The sequence below is a fragment of the Salvelinus namaycush genome, unplaced genomic scaffold (genome assembly GCF_016432855.1).
Source record: "Salvelinus namaycush isolate Seneca unplaced genomic scaffold, SaNama_1.0 Scaffold73, whole genome shotgun sequence".
In the NCBI taxonomy this organism is placed as follows: domain Eukaryota; kingdom Metazoa; phylum Chordata; class Actinopteri; order Salmoniformes; family Salmonidae; genus Salvelinus; species Salvelinus namaycush.
This window is the reverse complement of record NW_024061453.1, coordinates 23,874-46,738: the sequence shown is the minus strand read 5'-3', so window position 1 is coordinate 46,738 and position 22,865 is coordinate 23,874. Positions and strand designations below refer to the sequence as shown.

Below are 22,865 nucleotides of genomic sequence, written 5' to 3'. Positions count from 1 at the left end.
GTGCAGTGTTTCTCAAACCTCTCCTGAGGACCTCCAGCCGTGCCATGAATTTGATATTTTCTAGAGCTAGCACATCTGATTCAACTAAACATCAAGCCCTTGACTACTTGAATCAGGTGAGATAGTTCATGGCTACCACAACATTGTGAACCGTCGTGGCGGGGTCCCTGAGGAGAAGTCTGAACCGCCGTGGCGGGGTCCCTGAGGAGAAGTCTGAACTACCGTGGCGGGGTCCCTGAGGAGAAGTCTGAACCGCCGTGGCGGGGTCCCTGAGGAGAAGTCTGAACCGCCGTGGCGGGGTCCCTGGGGACAAGTCTGAACCGCCGCGGCGGGGTCCCTGGGGACAAGTCTGAACCGCCGCGGCGGGGTCCCTGAGGAGAAGTCTGAACCGCCGTGGCGGGGTCCCTGGGGACAAGTCTGAACCGTCGTGGCGAGGTCCCTGAGGAGAAGTCTGAACCGCCGTGGCGGGGTCCCTGAGGAGAAGTCTGAACCGTCGTGGCGGGGTCCCTGAGGAGAAGTCTGAACCGTCGTGGCAGGGTCCCTGAGGAGAAGTTTGAAAACCACTGGTCTAGTGCAGTGCCTTAGGGACTCTGTACGACACAGCGCTGGGAGGAGGACGAGGATGGAGGAACGAATCAACAGCTGAAACCATAGATTATAGACGGTTTCACCACATGCCATTATTACCTCATGAAGCTGAGCCTGGGTGCTCCCAAAAAACCTCCAGAAAAATCCAAACACATCTTCTCCAAATTCAACCAATAACTAGTATTTGACGACACAGAACAGCATCTCTGGAGAAAACCAGCCTCTCTGGAGAAAACCAGCCTCTCTGGAGAGAACAGGCTCTCTGGATGACTGATGTGAAAGCTGACGCTATAGAGCAACCCTCATTTAACGGAGAGATGCAGGGAGCAATTTGTTAGACCATTGCTGGTCACACACACACACACACACGAGAAAGTTGCATGAACCAACTAACCACAGACCACTGCTGCTTCTGCTCTCTATAAGCATTAGGAACACCTTCCTATATTGAGTTGCGCACCCCCCCCCCCCCCCCCGTTTTGCTCTCAGAACAACCTCAATTCGTCAGAGCATGGACACTACGAGGTGTCGAAAGCGTTCCACAGGGATGCTGGTCCATGTTAACCTCAATGCTTCCAACAGTTGTGTCAAGTTGGCTGGATGTCCTTTGGGTGGTGGACCATTCTAGATACACACAGGGAAGCTGTTGAGAGTGAAAACCCCAGCAATGTTGCAGTTCTTGACACAAACCGGTGTGCCTGGAACCTAGTACCATACTCCGTTCAAAGGCATGTAAATCTTTTGTCTTGCCCATTCATCCTCTGAATGGCACTCATACACAATCCATGTCTCCATTGTCTCAAAGCTTAAAAATCCTTCTTTAACCCGTCTCCTCCCCTTCATCTACACTGATTGAAGTGGATTTAACAAGATACATCAATAAGGGATCATAGCTTCTACCTGGTCAGTCTATATCATGGAAAGAGCAGGTGTTCATAATGTTTTGTACACAATGTAGATTTTTTAAATTTTTTAAATTTTATTTCACCTTTATTTAACCAGGTAGGCGTGTTGAGAACAAGTTTTCATTTACAACTGCGACCTGGCCAAGATAAAGCAAAGCAGTGCGACAAAAACAACAACAGAGAGTTAGATTGGATACTACCCAGAAAAATATTGAAAAATCTAAAAAGTAGGCTAATTATGAGGGATAATCAAATGACCAACAGGCTACATTTCCAAACACATTATTATAATAATGCAAATATTAGCTGTCTTTTCCATACTAATTAAATCTCATTGTCTACAGTAATGATATAGACTGCTCTCCACATTTATTTGGACGGTAAAGCTAAAATGTGTAAATGTGGCCCTATTCTCCAGTATTTTGAATTTGATATCAAAATATTTCATGTCAGGCGACAGTACTGAATGTCACAAGTAGTGCACTATATAGGGAGTAGGGTGACATAGGGCTCTGGTCTAAAGTAGTGCACTATATAGGGAATAGGGTGACATAGGGCTCTGGTCTAAAGTAGTGCACTATATAGGTAATAGGGTTCTATAGGGCTCTGGTCTAAAGTAGTGCACTATTTAGGGAATAGGGGCCACTTGGGACACAGGCCACATGTACGTACCAGGCAGAAACTTGAGGTTCTGGAGGAGTTGCCGTTCCTGGTTGAAGTCCGCCATGAGATGGTTCATGTTGTCTGTGGCCTTGGGCTTCATGGTCAATCTGAAGGCTGGGGCCATGGTTACCCTGTAGGGAGGAACAAGGCACAGTGAGGCCACCAGACCACCATAGCAGAGTAACACCACCAACCCTTCAGCTAGCCTGAGTGCCAGTCTGTTTGTGCGATCACATTCAAGTTTAGTACCGATGTCATTTTTTAAAATCGGAACACATACATACGCATATGTTTCGTGAGACATGCCAACTCCTTGTCATGTTTGTCTTGGCCAGCAGGAACAGGTCTGGGACCAGGCTACCCTCCCAGCAGGTGTAGCAGACACACACAAGAGCAATGTTTCCATTAACTTGTGATTTTTGTCACCATTTAGAAAGTTGGCATAGATAATAGATTCGACAATAGCTTTGCTACGTTCCGTTTCCATTTAACTGTCTGGTGTCGATATAAACAGCTGGACATAATGACATCACACCCCCCCTAAAAAATAAAATTTACGTTTTCGCGAAAACCTTCAGTGTCTACTAAAAACGACGTGGTTTAAGTGTTTCCATTATCCATTTAGGCAGACTGCAAAATAATAAATTGGCAACAGCCCCCTGTCTGCCCTCCCACATACAATATCTGCTTCATGGCTCAGGTAGCCCGCCAAAGCCAGCATTGATAAAATGCAATAAATGTATTAATATTTGCTATATTCTAAATCATTCTCATGTGCCAACTGTTCGCCACGTTCCGTGGTCGCCATGGTGAGACTTGCACTCCTGGATATCTGAAATAATTGGTTGGTGAAACTTGCATCCAGCCAATCAGAAAAGCAAGTCGAAGCAATTTCAGGCATTCTTGAAAAGTCAGGACAAGGATCCTGTAGAGAAAGACGATTTTTTTTATTGTGAAAAATAGGATTTAACAAGCAGTGGGTTTTGAGAAATAAAAATGTGGAGTGGAGCTTCATAGTTAGGCTAACGCAATTTTTTCCCCCGAAAACACAGTTTCCATCATAATTTGTCGCAAATAAATGAAGTCAGACAAAAAAAAAAAAAAAATAATCCAGGCCGCCGAACGGATAAAAATGTTGTCGAGCTTTAGAAAACGTCTCCTATTACCGCCATTACCGCCATTACCCAATAAACCTGGGTCAATGGAAACCTGCCTCGTGTCACTTACCTTGGGGTCAGTAACAGCAAACAAAGACTCACACACATATAGACACACTAAAATGCATGTACTTTTAGTTCGCTGATGTCTGACCAGATCGCTGACTACATGAAGAAAAAACAAACTACAAAAAGACATCTAGTTAGTAAAACACACAAGACGTCTAACTATTTGACCAGACTCTAAACCGTGCACTAAGCTAGGCTTCTCACACCACTGCAGCATGACACCAGGCATGTCCATCGCCTGGAAACTCGACGTTGAATTGCATTGAATTCTAAGTTGGGCAAAACATTTAGCATTTGAATCAGGGAAGTTCCCTCTCACGGCCTCTACGTAGGGCCGCAACTCGGGTTTGTGTTTTAGTGAGGTCAGGAAGGAAGCTAAAAACATTCAAATGCTATTTGTAGACCCCAGTCATTATCACCTTGGCTGCTGTAGGTTCATTCCCCTTCAGTCCAGCTACAAACACACAGCCTATTAGCTATAGCAACTGTAATGTTATAAGGGGGGGGGTGATTCACACTGACACAAAGCATCAGCGACGAAACAAAACATTTTTTTTTTAATTGGATCGTTTGTATTTTAATGTTCCCTATAGGGAAGATAGGTCCTATGGAGATGTTTATATTTAAACACACAGTGGTTGTATTTTAATGTTCCCTATAGGGAAGATAGGTCCTATGGAGATGTTTATATTTAAACACACAGTGGTTGTATTTTAATGTTCCCTATAGGGAAGATAGGTCCTATGGAGATGTTCCTATTGGTCAAGTTCGGGGAACCACTGTACTAACCTGTCTCTGTCTCCTCTGCTTCTTCCTAAAAGCTTTGCAGCCTGCCTCAGTCTCACCACATCACTGTATATCTCAGTAACCTACTCTCTGTAAAGCAAAGTTATTATGAGAACTTAGTAGCGTATTTTTTGCTCCTCGCCAACACACCGTCAACAGCATCTCTAGACTAATTGCGTACTGAGCCGACTGCGAGCTGGGTAGTTCGTTTCACGTCGCCCTCGGCCTCTGCCGTCGAGAGGGCGGAGTTAGCCGTTTGAGAGAGTGGTGAATGTGCTGCTAAAGGCAAATCCTGTAGACACAGAACATAATTAACTAACCACTGGTTCACAAAGAGACAGGAGACGAACTAACTAAGTTGTGCACCGGGGATTCCCACTATTTCTATTCTGGTTAGGGCCAGTTTGTGCTGTTCTGTGAAGGGAGTAGTACACAGCGTTGTACCAGATCTTCAGTTTCTTGGCAATTTCTCACATGGAATAGCCTTCATTTCTCAGAACAAAAATAGACTGACGAGTTTCAGAAGAAAGTTATTTGTTTCTGGACATTTTGAGGCTGTAATCGAACCCACAAATGCTGATGCTCCAGATACTCAACTAGTCTAAAGAAGGCCAGTTTTACTGCTTCTTTAATCAGAACAACAGTTCTCAGCTGTGCTAACATAATTGCAAAAGGGTTTTCTAATGATCAATTAGCCTTTTAAAATGATAAACTTGGATTAGCTGACACAACGTGCCATTAGAACACAGGAGTGATGGTTACTGATAATGGGCCTCTGTACACCTATGTAGATATTCCATTTAAAATAAATCTGCCGTTTCCAGCTACAATATTAATTTACAACATAAACAATGTCTACACTGTGTTTCTGATCAATTTGATGTTCATTTAAAGGGACAAAAAAAAAAGAGCTTTTCTTTCAAAAACAAGGACATTTCTAAATGACCCAAAACTTTTGAACCGTAGTTTAAATAACTAGCCACTGGTTCTCAAAGAGGAAGACGAAGAAGAATATTGATCAAGAATATAAGCTTTGATCAACGGTGGGAGAAATATTTAAATGTTGACACGTCATAGATTCTCTTTATTGTGAACAATATATATTTTTATTCTGATTTATTTTTCCAAATGAGAAAATAAAAAAATGGCCAAGGTCTGGACCTTCGTGTCCTTATATGTAGTGAACAAGCCAGAATGTTGTTTTAAAAACTTACTTTACCCGTTATCCGTATGGTTGGTCCTTTTTGGCAGTAGGAATGTGAGACAATATATCCACAGGAAAGTATAATTACATCGACTTTTCAAAGCGCTGGTTCATATTTCTAACACCTGAAGCACACGCAGAACCATGTAAACACGTACACCGGCTCTACTAGTATGCATGTGTCTCATGCAGGTATTTTGATCTTCTGCACATGCTCCAGGTGTTAAAAATCTGAATGTGTACACTACCAGCGCTTTGAAAAGTTGATTTAATTATAAGTTGTGCACCGGGGCCTCCCACTATTTCTATTCTGGTTAGGGCCAGAATTCATTACTACCGCCAAAAGGACAAACCGCACAGACAACCAGTAAAGTATGTTAACATATTATTTTCTGGCTTGTAAAAAATTTGTGAGAGTAAACTTTCCTGATTCAAAACAGTCATTTCTGCACGACTTAGAATTTCAATGGGATTCAACGTCGGGTTTCCAGGCAAGCATGTCCAGAGACTAAAGAAGGGAAGAGTGTACCGTACCTATCTTTGATCTGCTTGGCAGCCTTGGAAGAAGAGGAGGAGAGGAAGAGGAGAAAGAAGAAGTGGGACCGTTAGTACAATAGAGATATATCATAGTTAGTACAGCCGTGCAGGCACGGGATGGGGTACAGGCACGGGATGGGGTACAGGCACGGGATGGGGTACAGGCACGGGATGGGGTACAGGATGGGGTACATACAGTCGGACTGGACACTCGCCAAACTGACGCACACACACACACACACACACACACACACACACACACACACACACACACACACACACACACACACACACACACACACACACACACACACACACACACAGTGAAGCTGAGGAGAGCATGGTGAACAACGTCACACAGAAAGAGCAGCATGACTGTAAACTTAAGATTCTGTTACTGTATTATAGGAAATTGAGAAGGAAAATCATAATTGTTAATTTAGGAGAACACTATTCACATCATAGTATCAATCCTTTGAAAGTAATCCAAAAATAACCAAAGAAACTCCATGTAGTTTCCCTTTAGAATGAAGACATACTACAACCTATGATAGCTATACGAGGCCACCTGACTCGTAAATCAACGTTGACCTTCATTCACTTCCTGGTAGTCCTCGTCAGCTGATCACATTCAAATAATGTTATTGTCCAAGGCTTACATATGGAGTGATTTTAGTGCCAACAAATTGTATTTTTGAATTCCATCATTTAGAATTTGTATTAGGACATTGAATGACATTTTTGAATTTGTAATGCACAATTTAATTGAATATTCAAATGCAATATTTATACACTGCTCAAAAAAATAAAGGGAACACTTAAACAACACAATGTAACTCCAAGTCAATCACACTTCTGTGAAATTAAACTGTCCACTTAGGAAGCAACACTGATTGACAATAAATTTCACATGCTGTTGTGCAAATGGAATAGACAACAGGTGGAAATTATAGGCAATTAGCAAGACACCCCCAATAAAGGAGTGATTCTGCAGGTGGTGACCACAGACCACTTCTCAGTTCCTATGCTTCCTGGCTGATGTTTTGGTCACTTTTGAATGCTGGCGGTGCTCTCACTCTAGTGGTAGCATGAGACGGAGTCTACAACCCACACAAGTGGCTCAGGTAGTGCAGTTCATCCAGGATGGCACATCAATGCGAGCTGTGGCAAAAAGGTTTGCTGTGTCTGTCAGCGTAGTGTCCAGAGCATGGAGGCGCTACCAGGAGACAGGCCAGTACATCAGGAGACATGGAGGAGGCCGTAGGAGGGCAACAACCCAGCAGCAGGACCGCTACCTCCGCCTTTGTGCAAGGAGGTGCACTGCCAGCGCCCTGCAAAATGACCTCCAGCAGGCCACAAATGTGCATGTGTCAGCATATGGTCTCACAAGGGGTCTGAGGATCTCATCTCGGTACCTAATGGCAGTCAGGCTACCTCTGGCGAGCACATGGAGGGCTGTGCGGCCCCACAAAGAAATGCCACCCCACACCATGACTGACCCATCGCCAAACCGGTCATGCTGGAGGATGTTGCAGGCAGCAGAACGTTCTCCACAGCGTCTCCAGACTCTGTCACGTCTGTCACATGTGCTCATGTGCTCAGTGTGAACCTGCTTTCATCTGTGAAGAGCACAGGGCGCCAGTGGCGAATTTGCCAATCTTGGTGTTCTCTGGCAAATGCCAAACGTCCTGCACGGTGTTGGGCTGTAAGCACAACCCCCACCTGTGGACGTCGGGCCCTCATACCACCCTCATGGAGTCTGTTTCTGACCGTTTGAGCAGACACATGCACATTTGTGGCCTGCTGGAGGTCATTTTGCAGGGCGCTGGCAGTGCACCTCCTTGCACAAAGGCGGAGGTAGCGGTCCTGCTGCTGGGTTGTTGCCCTCCTACGGCCTCCTCCACGTCTCCTGATGTACTGGCCTGTCTCCTGGTAGCGCCTCCATGCTCTGGACACTACGCTGACAGACACAGCAAACCTTTTTGCCACAGCTCGCATTGATGTGCCATCCTGGATGAACTGCACTACCTGAGCCACTTGTGTGGGTTGTAGACTCCGTCTCATGCTACCACTAGAGTGAGAGCACCGCCAGCATTCAAAAGTGACCAAAACATCAGCCAGGAAGCATAGGAACTGAGAAGTGGTCTGTGGTCACCACCTGCAGAATCACTCCTTTTTTGGGGGTGTCTTGCTAATTGCCTATAATTTCCACCTTTTGTCTATTCCATTTGCACAACAGCATGTGAAATTTATTGTCAATCAGTGTTGCTTCCTAAGTGGACAGTTTGATTTCACAGAAGTGTGATTGACTTGGAGTTACATTGTGTTGTTTAAGTGTTCCCTTTATTTTTTTGAGCAGTGTATATTCAGTTTCAATATGGTAGATATTGCATTCATTGTCTGTGTTTCAAGTTGACAAACTATAATTTAAAGTTTATCAAAGTTTTATAATATTCGATTTCTCAGATGCATTCAGATTCAGTTCTCGGAATTCAGATCCAAACCAAGAGACAACATCCTGGTACTTCGCAGGCCAGGAAAAGTAGAGGAGAACAGAGAATTTAAAACGCTCACTGTGGTAAACAGAACCTTCTTGCTTCTTTTCTGAAGCCAATGTGGCATGTTGAATTTATTTTTTTCCTACGAATTTGGCTCTAGCGTTTGAACTACTATAAACTATTATGACCCCCATTCCTGAAAGGCTGAGACTCCCTGGTCATGCAGGAGACATGGTTCGAACCCAGTCAGTCACAAGAGAAAGATTAAATAGGGGAGTGGAAAGGCTATCCTTCGAAGGGCTACGACAGGGCTATTCAACTGTATTCTTACGGGGGGGGCCAAATTGTGTTTTTTTTGTGGCACTCTCTTCTAACGTGGCCTGTCATCATCATAGAGGAGACAGAAGGCATACCCATGCGCAGCTTTCAGGAATAGGGTCATAATAGCTTATAGCCGAAACAATTAGAAACGCTAGAGACAAATTCATAGGAAGAAAATTAATTCAACATGCCACTTTGGCTTCAGAAACCGCAAGAAGCTTCCGTTTACCACAGTGGGCGTTTTAAATTCTCTGTTCTCCTCTACTTTTCCTGGCCTGCAAAGTACCAGGATGTTGTCTCTGGTTTTGAATCTGAATTTAGAGAACTGAATTTGAAAAGTGAAATCTGAAAAGTTGAATACATGAAACTTTGATAGACTTGATACACAAGACAATAAATATTGAATTTGAATATTTGAAAACTGAATGCAATATTCACTCAATTCAGTTTCAAATCATGAAATACAAGTTCAATTGATGAATTAAATGATTTAATTTGTGCATTAAAATGCAAAAATATTACATTCTAATTCAATATCCTATGGAATTAAAATGTCTGTTGGTTCCTGAAATCACTTCATACTTACACACCCAATTACAATGTTGTTGTCAGAGGCCTAGGCCCTAGAGAACAGCAGCCTCTACCTTCGTGAACTCGTCCTCGTCTTTAATATCCAGAGCATTGTTTGCAAACTCCAGCAGCTCCACTGCACTCTCCAAGGCACTGCCGCTCTGTGTCAGTTGATGCTACGGAACAAACAGGGGGAAAAAGACATTTCAGAAGGGTGAGCTGTTACAACACTGAATGTAATTGACCTTGATACACCTCATGTTGAAGCCTGACGTTTTATTTATATATATATATATAAATAAAACACACACACACACACACACACACACACACACACACACACACACACACACACTACCAGTCAAGAGTTTAGACACACCTACTCATTCGAGGGTTTTTCTTTATTTTTACTGTTTTCTACTCAAAACTATGAAATTACACATATGGAATCATGTTGTAAACAAAAAAAAGTGTTAAACAAATCAAAATATATGTTATATTTGAGATTCTTCTAAATAGCCACCCTTTGACTTGATGACAGCTTTGCACACTCTTGGAGTGCACTAAATAGGGAATAGGGTTCCATAGGGCTCTGGTCTAAAATAGTGTACTATATAGGGAATAGGTTTCCATAGGGCTCTGGTCTAAAGTAGTGCACTATATAGGGAATAGGGTTCCATAGGGCTCTAGTCTAAAGTAGTGCACTATATAGGGAATAGGGGGCCATTTGGGATGCACAGGAGGCTGGATAGGCTTTCATAACTGTCCTTCCTACAGGACAGAGTTAGCTACAAGGTCTTCTAATGGTCAGCTATCAGGCAGACGATCAGCTGCTATTGCTAAGCCTCCTCTCAGGTTCCGGGGACCCCAAGGAGAGAGGACAAGAGAGGGGGAAAGGTAACAGAGAGTACCCCAAGGAGAAAAGACCAGAGACGGGGAAAAGTAACCAAACACCTGCTTGGTTGGGGAAGGCTAGCTGAGCTCACAGTGACACAATAACATTTTGGTTCATCAGCTGACAGACATACTCATAACAATAGTAAATGCTGGCAAAACAGCTTAAAAGGGCAACTCTTGGAAAAAATGCATTGAAGGGAATACTAACTGTTAAAACGGATCATGAACAACATGGTTTAGTTTGTCTGGTATTAAAGTGCCACTGACACGGATTAATAACTCTGATGAAATAAAACAAACAGCTGTGTTTCCATGGGTCACATGACAAACATCTGTGTTTCCATGGGTCACATGACAAACATCTGTGTTTCCATGGGTCACATGACAAACATCTGTGTTTCCATGGGTCACATGACAAACATCTGTGTTTCCATGGGTCACATGACAAACATCTGTGTTTCCATGGGTCACATGACAAACATCTGTGTTTCCATGGGTCACATGACGAACATCTGTGTTTCCATGGGTCACATGACAAACATCTGTGTTTCCATGGGTCACATGACAAACATCTGTGTTTCCATGGGTCACATGACAAACATCTGTGTTTCCATGGGTCACATGACAAACATCTGTGTTTCCATGGGTCACATGACAAACATCTGTGTTTCCATGGGTCACATGACGAACATCTGTTTCCATGGGTCACATGACGAACAGCTGTGTTTCCATGGGTCACATGACGAACATCTGTGTTTCCATGGGTCACATGACAAACATCTGTGTTTCCATGGGTCACATGACAAACATCTGTGTTTCCATGGGTCACATGACAAACAGCTGTGTTTCCATGGGTCACATGACAAACAGCTGTGTTTCCATGAGTCACATGATGAAAACATACACTACCGTGCAAAAGTTTGGGGTCACTTAGAAATTCTTGTTTTTGAAAGAAAAGCAAATTTGTTGTCCATTAAAATAACAACAAATTGATCAGAAATACAGTGTGGACATTGTTAATGACTATTGTAGCTGGAAACAAAGAAGGCCAGCATCCCGGAGTCGCCTCTTCACTGTTGACTTTGAGCCTGGTGTTTTGAGGGTACTATTTAATGAAGCTGCCAGTTGAGGACCTGTGAGGCGTCTGTTTCTCAAACTAGACACTCTAATGTACTTGTCCTCTTGCTCAGTTGTGCACCGGGGCCTCCCACTCCTCGTTCTATTCTGTTTAGAGACAGATTGCGCTGTTCTGTGAAGGGAGTAGTACACAGCATTGTACGAGTCGGCCCGAGAATTGAACCCTGTGGCACCCCCATAGAGACTGCCAGAGGTCCGGACAACAGGCCCTCCGATTTGACACACTGAACTCCGTCTGAGAAGTAGTTGGTGAACCAGGCGAGGCAGTCATTAGAGAAACCAAGGCAGTTGAGTCTGCCGATAAGAATGCTGTGATTGACAGTCGAAAGCCTTGGCCAGGTCGATGAAGACGGCTGCACAGTATTGTCATTTATCGATTGCGGTTATGATATCGTTTTGGACCTTGAGCGTGGCTGAGGTGCACCCATGACCAGCCCACAAATGCTGATGCTCCAGATACTCAACTAGTCTAAAGAAGGCCAGTTTTATTGCTTCTTTAATTAGAACAACAGTTTTCAGCTGTACTAACATAATTGCAAAAAGGTTTTCTAATGATCAATTAGCCTTTTAAAATGATAAACTTGGATTAGCTAACACAACGTGCCATTGGAACACAGGAGTGATGGTTGCTCATAATGGGCCTCTGTACGCCTATGTAGATATTCCATTTAAAAAAATCTGCTGTTTCCAGCTACAATATTCATTTACAACATAAACAATGTCTACACTGTATTTCTGATCAATTTTATGTTATTTTAATGAACAAAAAAAAAGTGCTTTTCTTTCAAAAACAAGGACATTTCTAAGTGACCCCAAACTTTTGAACGGTAGTGTATGTTTCCATGGTTCACATGATGAGAACGAGTATGTGAGTTCAGAAACAAAGTATTAGGTACACCCATCTAGTATCAAGTCGGACCCCCATTTGCCTCCAGAACAACCTGAATTCTTCGAGGCATGGGAACATTGCTCAAATGGTATCAAGGGACCTAATGTGGGCCAGGAAAACAATCCCCACACCATTACACCACTGCCACCAGCCTGTAATGTTGACACCAGGCAGGATGGGGCCATGGACTCATACTGCTTACACCAAATCCTGATTCTGCCATCAGCAACGCAATAGGAACTGGGATTCGTCTAACCAGGCAATGTCTTTCCTCTCCTCATTTGTCCAGTGTTGGTGGTGCTGCGCCCACTGGAGCCTCTTCTTCTTGTTTTTAGCTGATAGGAGTGAAACCCGGTGTGGTCGTCTCCTGCAATAGATCCATCCGTGACGAGGACAGACGAGATGTGGGTTCTGAGATGTCGTTCTGCACACCACTGGTCTACTGCGCCGTTATTGGTCTGTTTGTGGCCCGCCTGTTAACTTGAGATGTCGTTCTGCACACCACTGGTGTACTGCACCGTTATTGGTCTGTTTGTGGCCCGCCTGTTAACTTGCATGATTCTTCCCATTCTCCTTTCAACCTCTCATCATCCAGCTGTTTTCACCTACAGGACTGCTTCTGATTGGATGTTTTGGTTTGTTGCATCATTCTCAGTAAACCCGAGACACTGTCGTGCGTGAAAAGCCCAGGAGGCCGTTTCTGAGGTACTGGAACCGATCACACCAGGCACCGATCACACCAGGCACCGATCACACCAGGCACCGATCACACCAGGCACCGATCACACCAGGCACCGATCACACCAGGCACCGATCACACCAGGCACCGATCACACCAGGCACCGATCACACCAGGCACCGATCACACCAGGCACCGATCACACCAGGCACCGATCATACCAGGCACCGATCACACCAGGCACCGATCACACCAGGCTCAGTCACTTAGGTCACTAGTTTTGTCCAGTCTAATGGAACAGTAACTGAATGCCTCGATGCCTGTTTGCCTGCTTTATATAACAAGCCACATGACTCCACTGTCCTGTAGGAGCGAAACATTATCATGAACAGGGTGGTGTACCTAATAAACTGGCCAATGAGTGTATATTTTAATATAATAAATGCCAGGTAGCAGACGCTTTTATCCAAAGCGACTTACAGTCATGCATGCATACATTTTACGTATGGGTGTTTCCGGGAATCGAACCACCTACCCTGGCATTACAAGCGCCATTCTCTACCAACTGAGTGAGCTTGACGTAATGAGGACCCGCATACCAGGCAGTGCTCAGGGATAAAGTGGTAATCTCTTATTTGGGGGTAATTTCAGACACTTTTTGTTCCTGCTCAATGGACTTAGAGAGTTGGCTAGGAAACTGCTATAGCAGCATGATGACATCCACCCCCCCCCCCCCAGGCTGCCTGAGAGAGGGGTGTACACTAACCAAGAACCACAATAACACACATCCATTACTACCAGTATAACACACATCCATTACTACCAGTATAACACACACACACACACATACACACACACACACACACACACACACACACACACACACACACACACACACACACAGAGAGAGAGAGCGAGAGACCCCAGGCTGGGAAGGGTGTATGCAGATACTACTACAACACCCATAACTAATACTAGTTGTGAGGAGTGGTGTCACAGGGAGGAGGTGAGACTCCTGGAGGAGTGGTGCTACAGGGAGGAGGTGAGAGTCCTGGAGGAGTGGTGTCACAGGGAGGAGGTGAGACTCCTGGAGGAGGTGAGAGTCCTGGAGGAGTGGTGTTACAGGGAAGAGGTGAGAGTCCTGGAGGAGTAGTGTCACAGGGAGGAGGTGAGACTCCTGGAGGAGGTGAGAGTCCTGGAGGAGTGGTGTTACAGGGAAGAGGTGAGAGTCCTGGAGGAGTGGTGTCACAGGGAGGAGGTGAGAGTCCTGGAGGAGTGGTGTCACAGGGAGGAGGTGAGACTCCTGGAGGAGGTGAGAGTCCTGGAGGAGTGGTGTTACAGGGAAGAGGTGAGACTCCTGGAGGAGTGGTGTCACAGGGAGGAGGTGAGACTCCTGGAGGAGTGGTGTCACAGGGAGGAGGTGAGACTCCTGGAGGAGTGGTGTCACAGGGAGGAGGTGAGACTCCTGGAGGAGTGGTGTCACAGGGAGGAGGTGAGACTCCTGGAGGAGTGGTGTCACAGGGAGGAGGTGAGACTCCTGGAGGAGTGGTGTCACAGGGAGGAGGTGAGACTCCTGGAGGAGTGGTGTCACAGGGAGGAGGTGAGACTCCTGGAGGAGTGGTGTCACAGGGAGGAGGTGAGACTCCTGGAGGAGTGGTGTCACAGGGAGGAGGTGAGACTCCTGGAGGAGTGGTGTCACAGGGAGGAGGTGAGACTCCTGGAGGAGGTGAGAGTCCTGGAGGAGTGGTGTTACAGGGAAGAGGTGAGAATCCTGGAGGAGTGGTGTTACAGGGAGGAGGGTGAGAGTCCTGGAGGAGTGGTGTCACAGGGAGGAGGTGAGACTCCTGGAGGAGTGGTGTCACAGGGAGGAGGTGAGAGTCCTGGAGGAGTGGTGTCACAGGGAGGAGGTGAGAGTCCTGGAGGAGTGGTGTTACAGGGAGGAGGTGAGACTCCTGGAGGAGTGGTGCCAGGAAAATAACCTCTCCCTCAACGTAAACAAAACGAAGGAGCTGTTAGTGGACTACAGGAGATGGGAGCACGCCCCCATCCACATCGACGGGGCCGCAGAGGAAAGGGGTCAACTGCTTCAAGTTCCTTGGCGTGCACATCACCAATGATCTGAAATGGTCCATTCACACCAACGGGGCCTCTTCAACCTCAGGAGCCCCTAGACCCTCATGAACAGTTACAGATGCACCACTGAGAGCATCCTGTCGGGCTGTATCACCGCCTGGTACAGCAAGTCCACAGTCCGCAACCATAGGACTCTCCAGAGGGTGGTGCGGTCTGCCCAACACATCAATGGGGGCAAACTACCTGCCCTCCAGGACACCTATAGCACCCGATGTCACAGGAAGGCCAAAAAGATCATCAAGGACAACAACCACCCGAGCCACTGCCTGTTCACCCCGCTATCATCCAGAAGGCAAGGTCAGTACAGGTGCATCAAAGCTGAGACCGAGAGACTGAAAAACAGCTTCTATCTCAAGGCCATCAGACTGTTCAATAATCACCACTAGCCAGCCTCCGCCCAGTACCCTGCCCTGAACCTTAGTTACCGTTACTAGCCGGCTACCACCTGGTACTCAACCCTTCACCTTGTAGACTGCTGCCCTATGTACATAGACATGGAATCCCTGGTCACTGTAATAATGTTACTCAACCATTCATCTTAGAGGCTGCTGCCCTCTATACATAGACATGGAATCCCTGGTCACTTTAATAACGTTTACATACTGTTTTACCCACTTCATATGTATATACTGTATTCTAGTCATGGTTCATCCAATATATACACAATCACCGGCCAGTATGTCAGGTATATACGGAAATGTATCTCTCCTACAGACAGTGAGTCGTGGTTTGCTGTATAAAGTAGTAAGGCGTTGGGAAATTCAGTTACTGTTCCATTGAACGTTAGAATTGTGTAAAACTAGTGACCTGAAGGACTTTGAGCGTGGTATGATCATTGGTGCCAGGCAGGCCGGATCCAGTACCTCAGACTCGGGTACTAGATGGGTGAGTGTATATGTATACACTACATGATCAAAAGTATGTGGACACCTGCTCGTCAAACATCTCATTCCAAAATGATGGGCATTAATATGGAGTTGGTCCCCCCTTTTGCTGCTATAACAGCCTCCACTCTTCTGGGAAGGCTTTCCACTAGATGTTGGAACATTGCTGCTATAACAGCCTCCACTCTTCTGGGAAGGCTTTCCACTAGATGTTGGAACATTGCTGCTATAACAGCCTCCACTCTTCTGGGAAGGCTTTCCACTAGATGTTGGAACATTGCTGCTATAACAGCCTCCACTCTTCTGGGAAGGCTTTCCACTAGATGTTGGAACATTGCTGCTATAACAGCCTCCACTCTTCTGGGAAGGCTTTCCCCTAGATGTTGGAACATTGCTGCTATAACAGCCTCCACTCTTCTGGGAAGGCTTTCCACTAGATGTTGGAACATTGCTGCTATAATAGCCTCCACTCTTCTGGGAAGGCTTTCCACTAGATGTTGGAACATTGCTGCTATAACAGCCTCCACTCTTCTGGGAAGGCTTTCCACTAGATGTTGGAACATTGCTGCTATAACAGCCTCCACTCTTCTGGGAAGGCTTTCCACTAGATGTTGGAACATTGCTGCGATAACAGCCTCCACTCTTCTGGGAAGGCTTTCCACTAGATGTTGGAACTTTGCTGCTATAACAGCCTCCACTCTTCTGGGAAGGCCTTCCACTAGATGTTGGAACTTTGCTGCTATAACAGCCTCCACTCTTCTGGGAAGGCTTTCCACTAGATGTTTGAACATTGCTGCAGAGACTTGCTTCCATTCAGCCACAAGACCATTTGTGAGGTCGGGCACTGATGTTGGGCGATTAGGCCTGACTCTGATGCTGGGCGATTAGGCCTGGCTCTGATGTTGGGCGATTAGGCCTGGCTCTGATGTTGGGCGATTAGGCCTGGCTCTGATGTTGGGCGATTAGGCCTGGCTCTGATGTTGGGCGATTAGGCCTGGCTCTGATGTTGGGCGATTAGGCCTGGCTCTGATGTTGGGCGATTAGGCCTGGCTCTGATGTTGGGTGATTAGGCCTGGCTCTGATGTTGGGCGATTAGGCCTGGCTCTGATGCTGGGTGATTAGGCCTGGCTCTGATGCTGGGTGATTAGGCCTGGCTCTGATGTTGGGTGATTAGGCCTGGCTCTGATGTTGGGTGATTAGGCCTGGCTCTGATGTTGGGTGATTAGGCCTGGCTCTGATGTTGGGTGATTAGGCCTGGCTCTGATGCTGGGTGATTAGGCCTGGCTCGCAGTCGGCGTTTCAATTCATCCTAAAGGTGTATAGTACCTGTAGTTTGTGTGTCTTCTTGGCCCCTTCCTGTTTGAAGGTGTTGGGTTAGGGGTTAGGTACCTGTATTTCCTGTGTCTTCTTGGACCCCTTCTGTTTGAAGGTGTTGGGTTAGGGGTTAGGTACCTGTATTTCCTGTGTCTTCTTGGACCCCTTCTGTTTGAAGGTGTTGGGTTAGGGGTTAGGGGTTAGGTACCTGTATTTCCTGTGTCTTCTTGGCCCCTTCCTGTTTGATGGTGTTGGGTTAGGGGTTAGGGTCAGGGGTTAGGGGTTAGGTACCTGTATTTCCTGTGTCTTCTTGGCCCCTTCCTGTTTGATGGTGTTAGGTTAGGGGTTAGGGGTTAGGTACCTGTATTTCCTGTGTCTTCTTGGCCCCTTCCTGTTTGATGGTGTTGGGTTAGGGGTTAAGGTCAGGGGTTAGGGGTCAGGTACCTGTATTTCCTGTGTCTTCTTGGCCCCTTCCTGTTTGATGGTGTTGGGTTAGGGGTTAAGGTCAGGGGTTAGGGGTTAGGTACCTGTATTTCCTGTGTCTTCTTGGCCCCTTCCTGTTTGATGGTGTTGGGTTAGGGGTTAGGGGTTAGGTACCTGTATTTCCTGTGTCTTCTTGGCCCCTTCCTGTTTGATGGTGTTGGGTTAGGGGTTAAGGTCAGGGGTTAGGGGTCAGGTACCTGTATTTCCTGTGTCTTCTTGGCCCCTTCCTGTTTGATGGTGTTGGGTTAGGGGTTAAGGTCAGGGGTTAGGTACCTGTATTTCCTGTGTCTTCTTGGCCCCTTCCTGTTTGATGGTGTTGGGTTAGGGGTTAGGGGTTAGGTACCTGTATTTCCTGTGTCTTCTTGGCCCCTTCCTGTTTGATGGTGTTGGGTTAGGGGTTAGGGTCAGGGGTTAGGGGTCAGGTACCTGTATTTCCTGTGTCTTCTTGGCCCCTTCCTGTTTGATGGTGTTGGGTTAGGGGTTAGGGGTTAGGTACCTGTATTTCCTGTGTCTTCTTGGCCCCTTCCTGTTTGATGGTGTTGGGTTAGGGGTTAGGGGTCAGGTACCTGTATTTCCTGTGTCTTCTTGGCCCCTTCCTGTTTGATGGTGTTGGGTTAGGGGTTAGGGGTCAGGTACCTGTATTTCCTGTGTCTTCTTGGCCCCTTCCTGTTTGATGGTGTTGGGTTAGGGGTTAGGGGTTAGGTACCTGTATTTCCTGTGTCTTCTTGGCCCCTTCCTGTTTGATGGTGTTGGGTTAGGGGTTAAGGTCAGGGGTTAGGGGTCAGGTACCTGTATTTCCTGTGTCTTCTTGGCCCCTTCCTGTTTGATGGTGTTGGGTTAGGGGTTAGGGGTCAGGTACCTGTATTTCCTGTGTCTTCTTGGCCCCTTCCTGTTTGATGGTGTTGGGTTAGGGGTTAGGGGTCAGGTACCTGTATTTCCTGTGTCTTCTTGGCCCCTTCCTGTTTGATGGTGTTGGGCTAGGGGTTAAGGTCAGGGGTTAGGGGGCAGGTACCTGTAGTTCCTGTGTCTTCTTGGCCCCTTCCTGTTTGATGCGGTTGATCATGCTCTCCTTCATCTCAACCAGGACGGTGAATAACATGTCAAACTCCTCCTCCAGGTCGGACACTGCTTGTGGGGAGTTCACCTTCAAAAAAATCACACACGTATATATTGATTATCCTCTGAACCCAGAACCATATCTCTGCGTCGCAAGAGTCTATAGATTGATTACCATGGTAAATGGAAATGACTGTACAAGATTGTAATATCGAGATTATTATTGCTGTATGTTATGTTTAATGTAATTGACTGGAGTGTTGTGTTATGTTATTGTGTTATGTCTTACCTGGACACCAGCCAGAGAGTGACTAAGTGTTTCCATGAAGTTATGGAGCTCCTCATTTTTATTGGCCAACGTAGTTATTATTCTTTGTAAGGCCTCCTGCAACACAGAACATTAAAAAAAATGTTTTTTATAATAATATATGTAATTTATATAGCACTGTTCATTACACAGGAATGTCAAAGCTCTACGTAGAATATAGGGGGTGTTTCTCAAATTGAATATCCAGCTAGTTAAACAGGCAAAAATGACCTAAATATAATGTAATGTAAATATATATGCAAGGTAGATGTAAATTCATCGTGGGTAGCTAGCTAGCAAAAAATGATTTGTGGCTATCTGGCTAGCTAACAGTAGTAGCTAGCCAGTTAGCTCTATTGACTTGCTATCTATGCACACGACAGTGGGTAAAACATGCCGAAATTAACACAGCATGTATTAATCAACGTATCAAGATTAGGGCTTTTATGGTGACCTTATTACCGCCAAACCGGCAGTCACGAGTCATGACCTCACAGTAACTAGGTTTCTCCCAGCTCTGATGATGCTGATGGTAATTAGTAGCCTACCAAACTTGCTGACTGCCTGGTACTCAGCACTATTGTCCCTCTAATCAAACTTTTTATGAGAGCCCATGAGCTCATGTTGCGCAACATTTCTATAGGCTATGCAATTGAGTGAGAAAACAGAGTGATGGCCTCTATTAAAAATAGGAGGGTCAGCTTTCTATAGGCTAGGCATATTATATTTATTTATCAACTTTCCTAATATTAAGCAAATTGTTTCGCTTTACAACAGGACTATAGCCTAGCTGGCTGGCATGAAAATGAACCAAGGGAAAAGCGTCCTCCATTCGCTATTTAAGACATATAATAATGATAATGGTCCATTCTAAATCAAAACTAATTTCACACATATACAGTGCATTTGGACAGTATTCAGACCCCTTGACTTTTTCCACATTTTACAGCCTTATTCTAAAACGGATGAAATAATTTTTAGTCTAAAACACATTAATCTAAAACACAATACCCCTTAATGACAAAGTGAAAACAGGTTTTTAGATTTTTTTTTGTTGAATTGATAAAAATAAAGAAAACAAACACCTTATTTACATAAGTACTCAGACCCTTTGCTATGAGACTCGAAATTGAGCTCAGGTGCATCCTGTTTCCATTGATCATCCTTGAGACGTTTCTACAACTTGATTGGAGTCCACCTGTGGTAAATTCAATTGATTGGACATGATTTGGAAAGGCACACACCTGTCTATATAAGGTTCCACAGTTGACATTGCATGTCAGAGCAAAAACAGTCATGAGGTCGAAGGAGTTGTCCGTAGAGCTCCGAGACAGGATTGTGTCGAGGCTCAGATCTGGGGAAGGGTACCAAAACATTTCTGCAGCATTGACGGTCCCCAAGAACACAGTGGCCTCCATCATTCTTAAATGGAAGAAGTTTGGAACCACCAAGACTCTTCCTAGAGCTGGCTGCCTGGCCAAACTGAGAAATCGGGGGAGAAGCTCCTTGGTCTGGGAGGTGACCAAGAACCCAATGTGGCGATTGGAGAACCTATCCAGAAGGACAACCACCTCTGTAGCACTCCTCCAATCAGGCCTTTATGGTAGAGTGGCCAAACGGAATCCACTCCTCTGTAAAAGGCACATGACAGCCTGCTTGGAGTTTACCAAAAGGCACCTAAGGACTCTCAGACCATGAGAAATAAGATTCTCTGGTCTGATAAAACCAAGATTGAACTGTTTGGCCTGAATGCCAAGCGTCACATCTGGAGGAAACCTGGCACCATCCCTAGGGTGAAGCATGGTGGTGGTAGCATCATGCTGTGGGGATGTTTTTCAGCGGCAGAGACTGGGAGACTAGTAAGGATCAAGGCAAAGGTGAACGAAGCAAAGTACAGAGAGATCCTTGATGAAAACCTGCTCCAGAGCGCTCAGGACCTCAGACTCTGGCGAAGGTTCACCTTCCAGCAGGACAACGACCCTAAGCACACAGCCAAGACAATGCAGGAGTAGCTTCGGGACAAGTCTCTGAATGTCCTTGAGTGGCCCAGCCAGAGCACATACTTGAACCTGATCGAACATCTCTGGAGAGACCTGAAAATAGCTGTGCAGCAACACTCCCCTTCCAACCTGACAGAGTTTGAGAGGATCTGCAAAGAAGAAATGGGAGAAACTCCCCAAATACAGGTGTGCCAAGTTTGTAGCGTCATACCCAAGAAGACTTGAGGCTGTAATCGCTGCCAAGGGTGCTTCAACAAAGTACTGAGTAAAGGGTCTGAATACTTATGTAAATGAATTATTTCAGTGTTTTATTTTGAATACATTTGAAAACATTTCTGAAAATCTGTTTTTATTTTGTCATTATGGGGTATCGTGTGTAGATGGATGAGGACATTTTAGAATAAGGCTGTTATGTCACAAAATGTGTAGAAAGTCAAGGGGTCTGAATACTTTCCGAATACACTGTATTATATGTAAAGACAAGATTAAATCAAGAATAGTGTGATGGGTGACAATATTAGCCTATCACTTGTGAATGATGCTTAGCTTGCCTTTTTTTGCGACTTTTTCAAATCATAGTCCCACACCTCATGTTTATTTTTTAAATTATTTTTTAAATTTAACTAGGCAAGTCAGTCAAGGACAAACACTTATTTACAATGACGGCCTACCAAAAGGCAAAAGGCCTCCTGCAGGGATTAAAAATTAAAAATAAAATAAAAATATTGGACAAAACACACATCACAACAAGAGAGACAACACTACATAAAGAGAGACCTAAGACAACAACATAGCAAGGCAGCAACACATGACAACATGGTAGCAACAACGTGACAACAACATGGTAGCAACACAACATGGTAGCAGCACAAAATAAAAAAATTGTACAAACATTATTGAGCAGAGACAACAGCACAAAGGGCAAGAAGGTAGAGACAACAATACATCACGCAAAGCAGCCACAACTGTCAGTAAGAGTGTCCATGATTGAGTCTTTGAATGAAGAGATTGAGATAAAACTGTCCAGTTTGAGTGTTTGTTGCAGCTTGCTCCAGTTGCTAGCTGCAGTGAACTGAAAAGACGAGTGACCCAGGGATGTGTGTGCTTTGGGGACTTTTAACAAAATGTGACTGGCAGAACGGGTGTTGTATGTGGAGGATGAGGGCTGCAGTAGATATCTCAGACAGGGGGAGTGAGGCCTAAGAGGATTTTATACATTTTTTTTTATTTTACTATGTAAGTCAGTTAAGAACAAATTCTTATTTACAATGATGGCCTAGGAACAGTGGGTTAACTGCCCAACCAGTTGGTCTTGCGACTGGTATACAGAGATGACCAGTTTACAGAGGAGTATAGAGTGCAGTGATGTGTCCTATAAGGAGTATTGGTGGCAAATCTGATGGCCGAATGGTAAAGAACATCTAGCCGCTCGAGAGCACCCTTACCTGCCGATCTATAAACTACGTCTCTGCAATCTAGCATGGGTAGGATGGTCATCTGAATCAGGATTAGTTTGACAGTTGGGGTGAAAGAGGAGTGATTACGATAGAAAAAAACAAGTCTAGATTTAAATTTTAGCCAGCAGCTTTGATATGTGCTGAGAGAAGGACAGTGTACCGTCTAGCCATACTCCCAAGTACTTGTATGAGGTGACTACCTTAAGCTCTAAACCCTCAGAAGTAGTAATCACACCTGTGGGGAGAGGGGCATTCTTCTTACCAAACCACATGACCTTTGTTTTAGAGGTGTTCAGAACAAGATTAAGGGTAGAGAAAGCTTGTTGTACAC

At 45.3% G+C, this 22,865-nt stretch overlaps 1 protein-coding gene across 3 annotated transcripts in view; it reads right to left on the bottom strand.

Annotated features, from left to right (window-relative positions):
- LOC120042625 (FSD1-like protein) overlaps positions 1 to 22,865 on the bottom strand; it is a 75,635-nt gene that overhangs the window by 39,649 nt on the left and 13,121 nt on the right. For 2 of the 3 annotated variants that reach the window (XM_038987445.1, XM_038987444.1), the window contains exons 2-6: positions 19,060 to 19,155; positions 18,727 to 18,858; positions 9,373 to 9,474; positions 5,907 to 5,929; positions 2,166 to 2,287 (exon numbers count right to left, since the gene is read on the bottom strand). In XM_038987445.1, coding sequence (XP_038843373.1) covers positions 2,166 to 2,287; positions 5,907 to 5,929; positions 9,373 to 9,474; positions 18,727 to 18,858; positions 19,060 to 19,155 — 475 coding nt within the window. Of the gene's footprint in view, positions 1 to 2,165; positions 2,288 to 5,906; positions 5,930 to 9,372; positions 9,475 to 18,726; positions 18,859 to 19,059; positions 19,156 to 22,865 lie in introns of those variants that run through there. The other variant, XM_038987446.1, reaches the window with a different exon arrangement.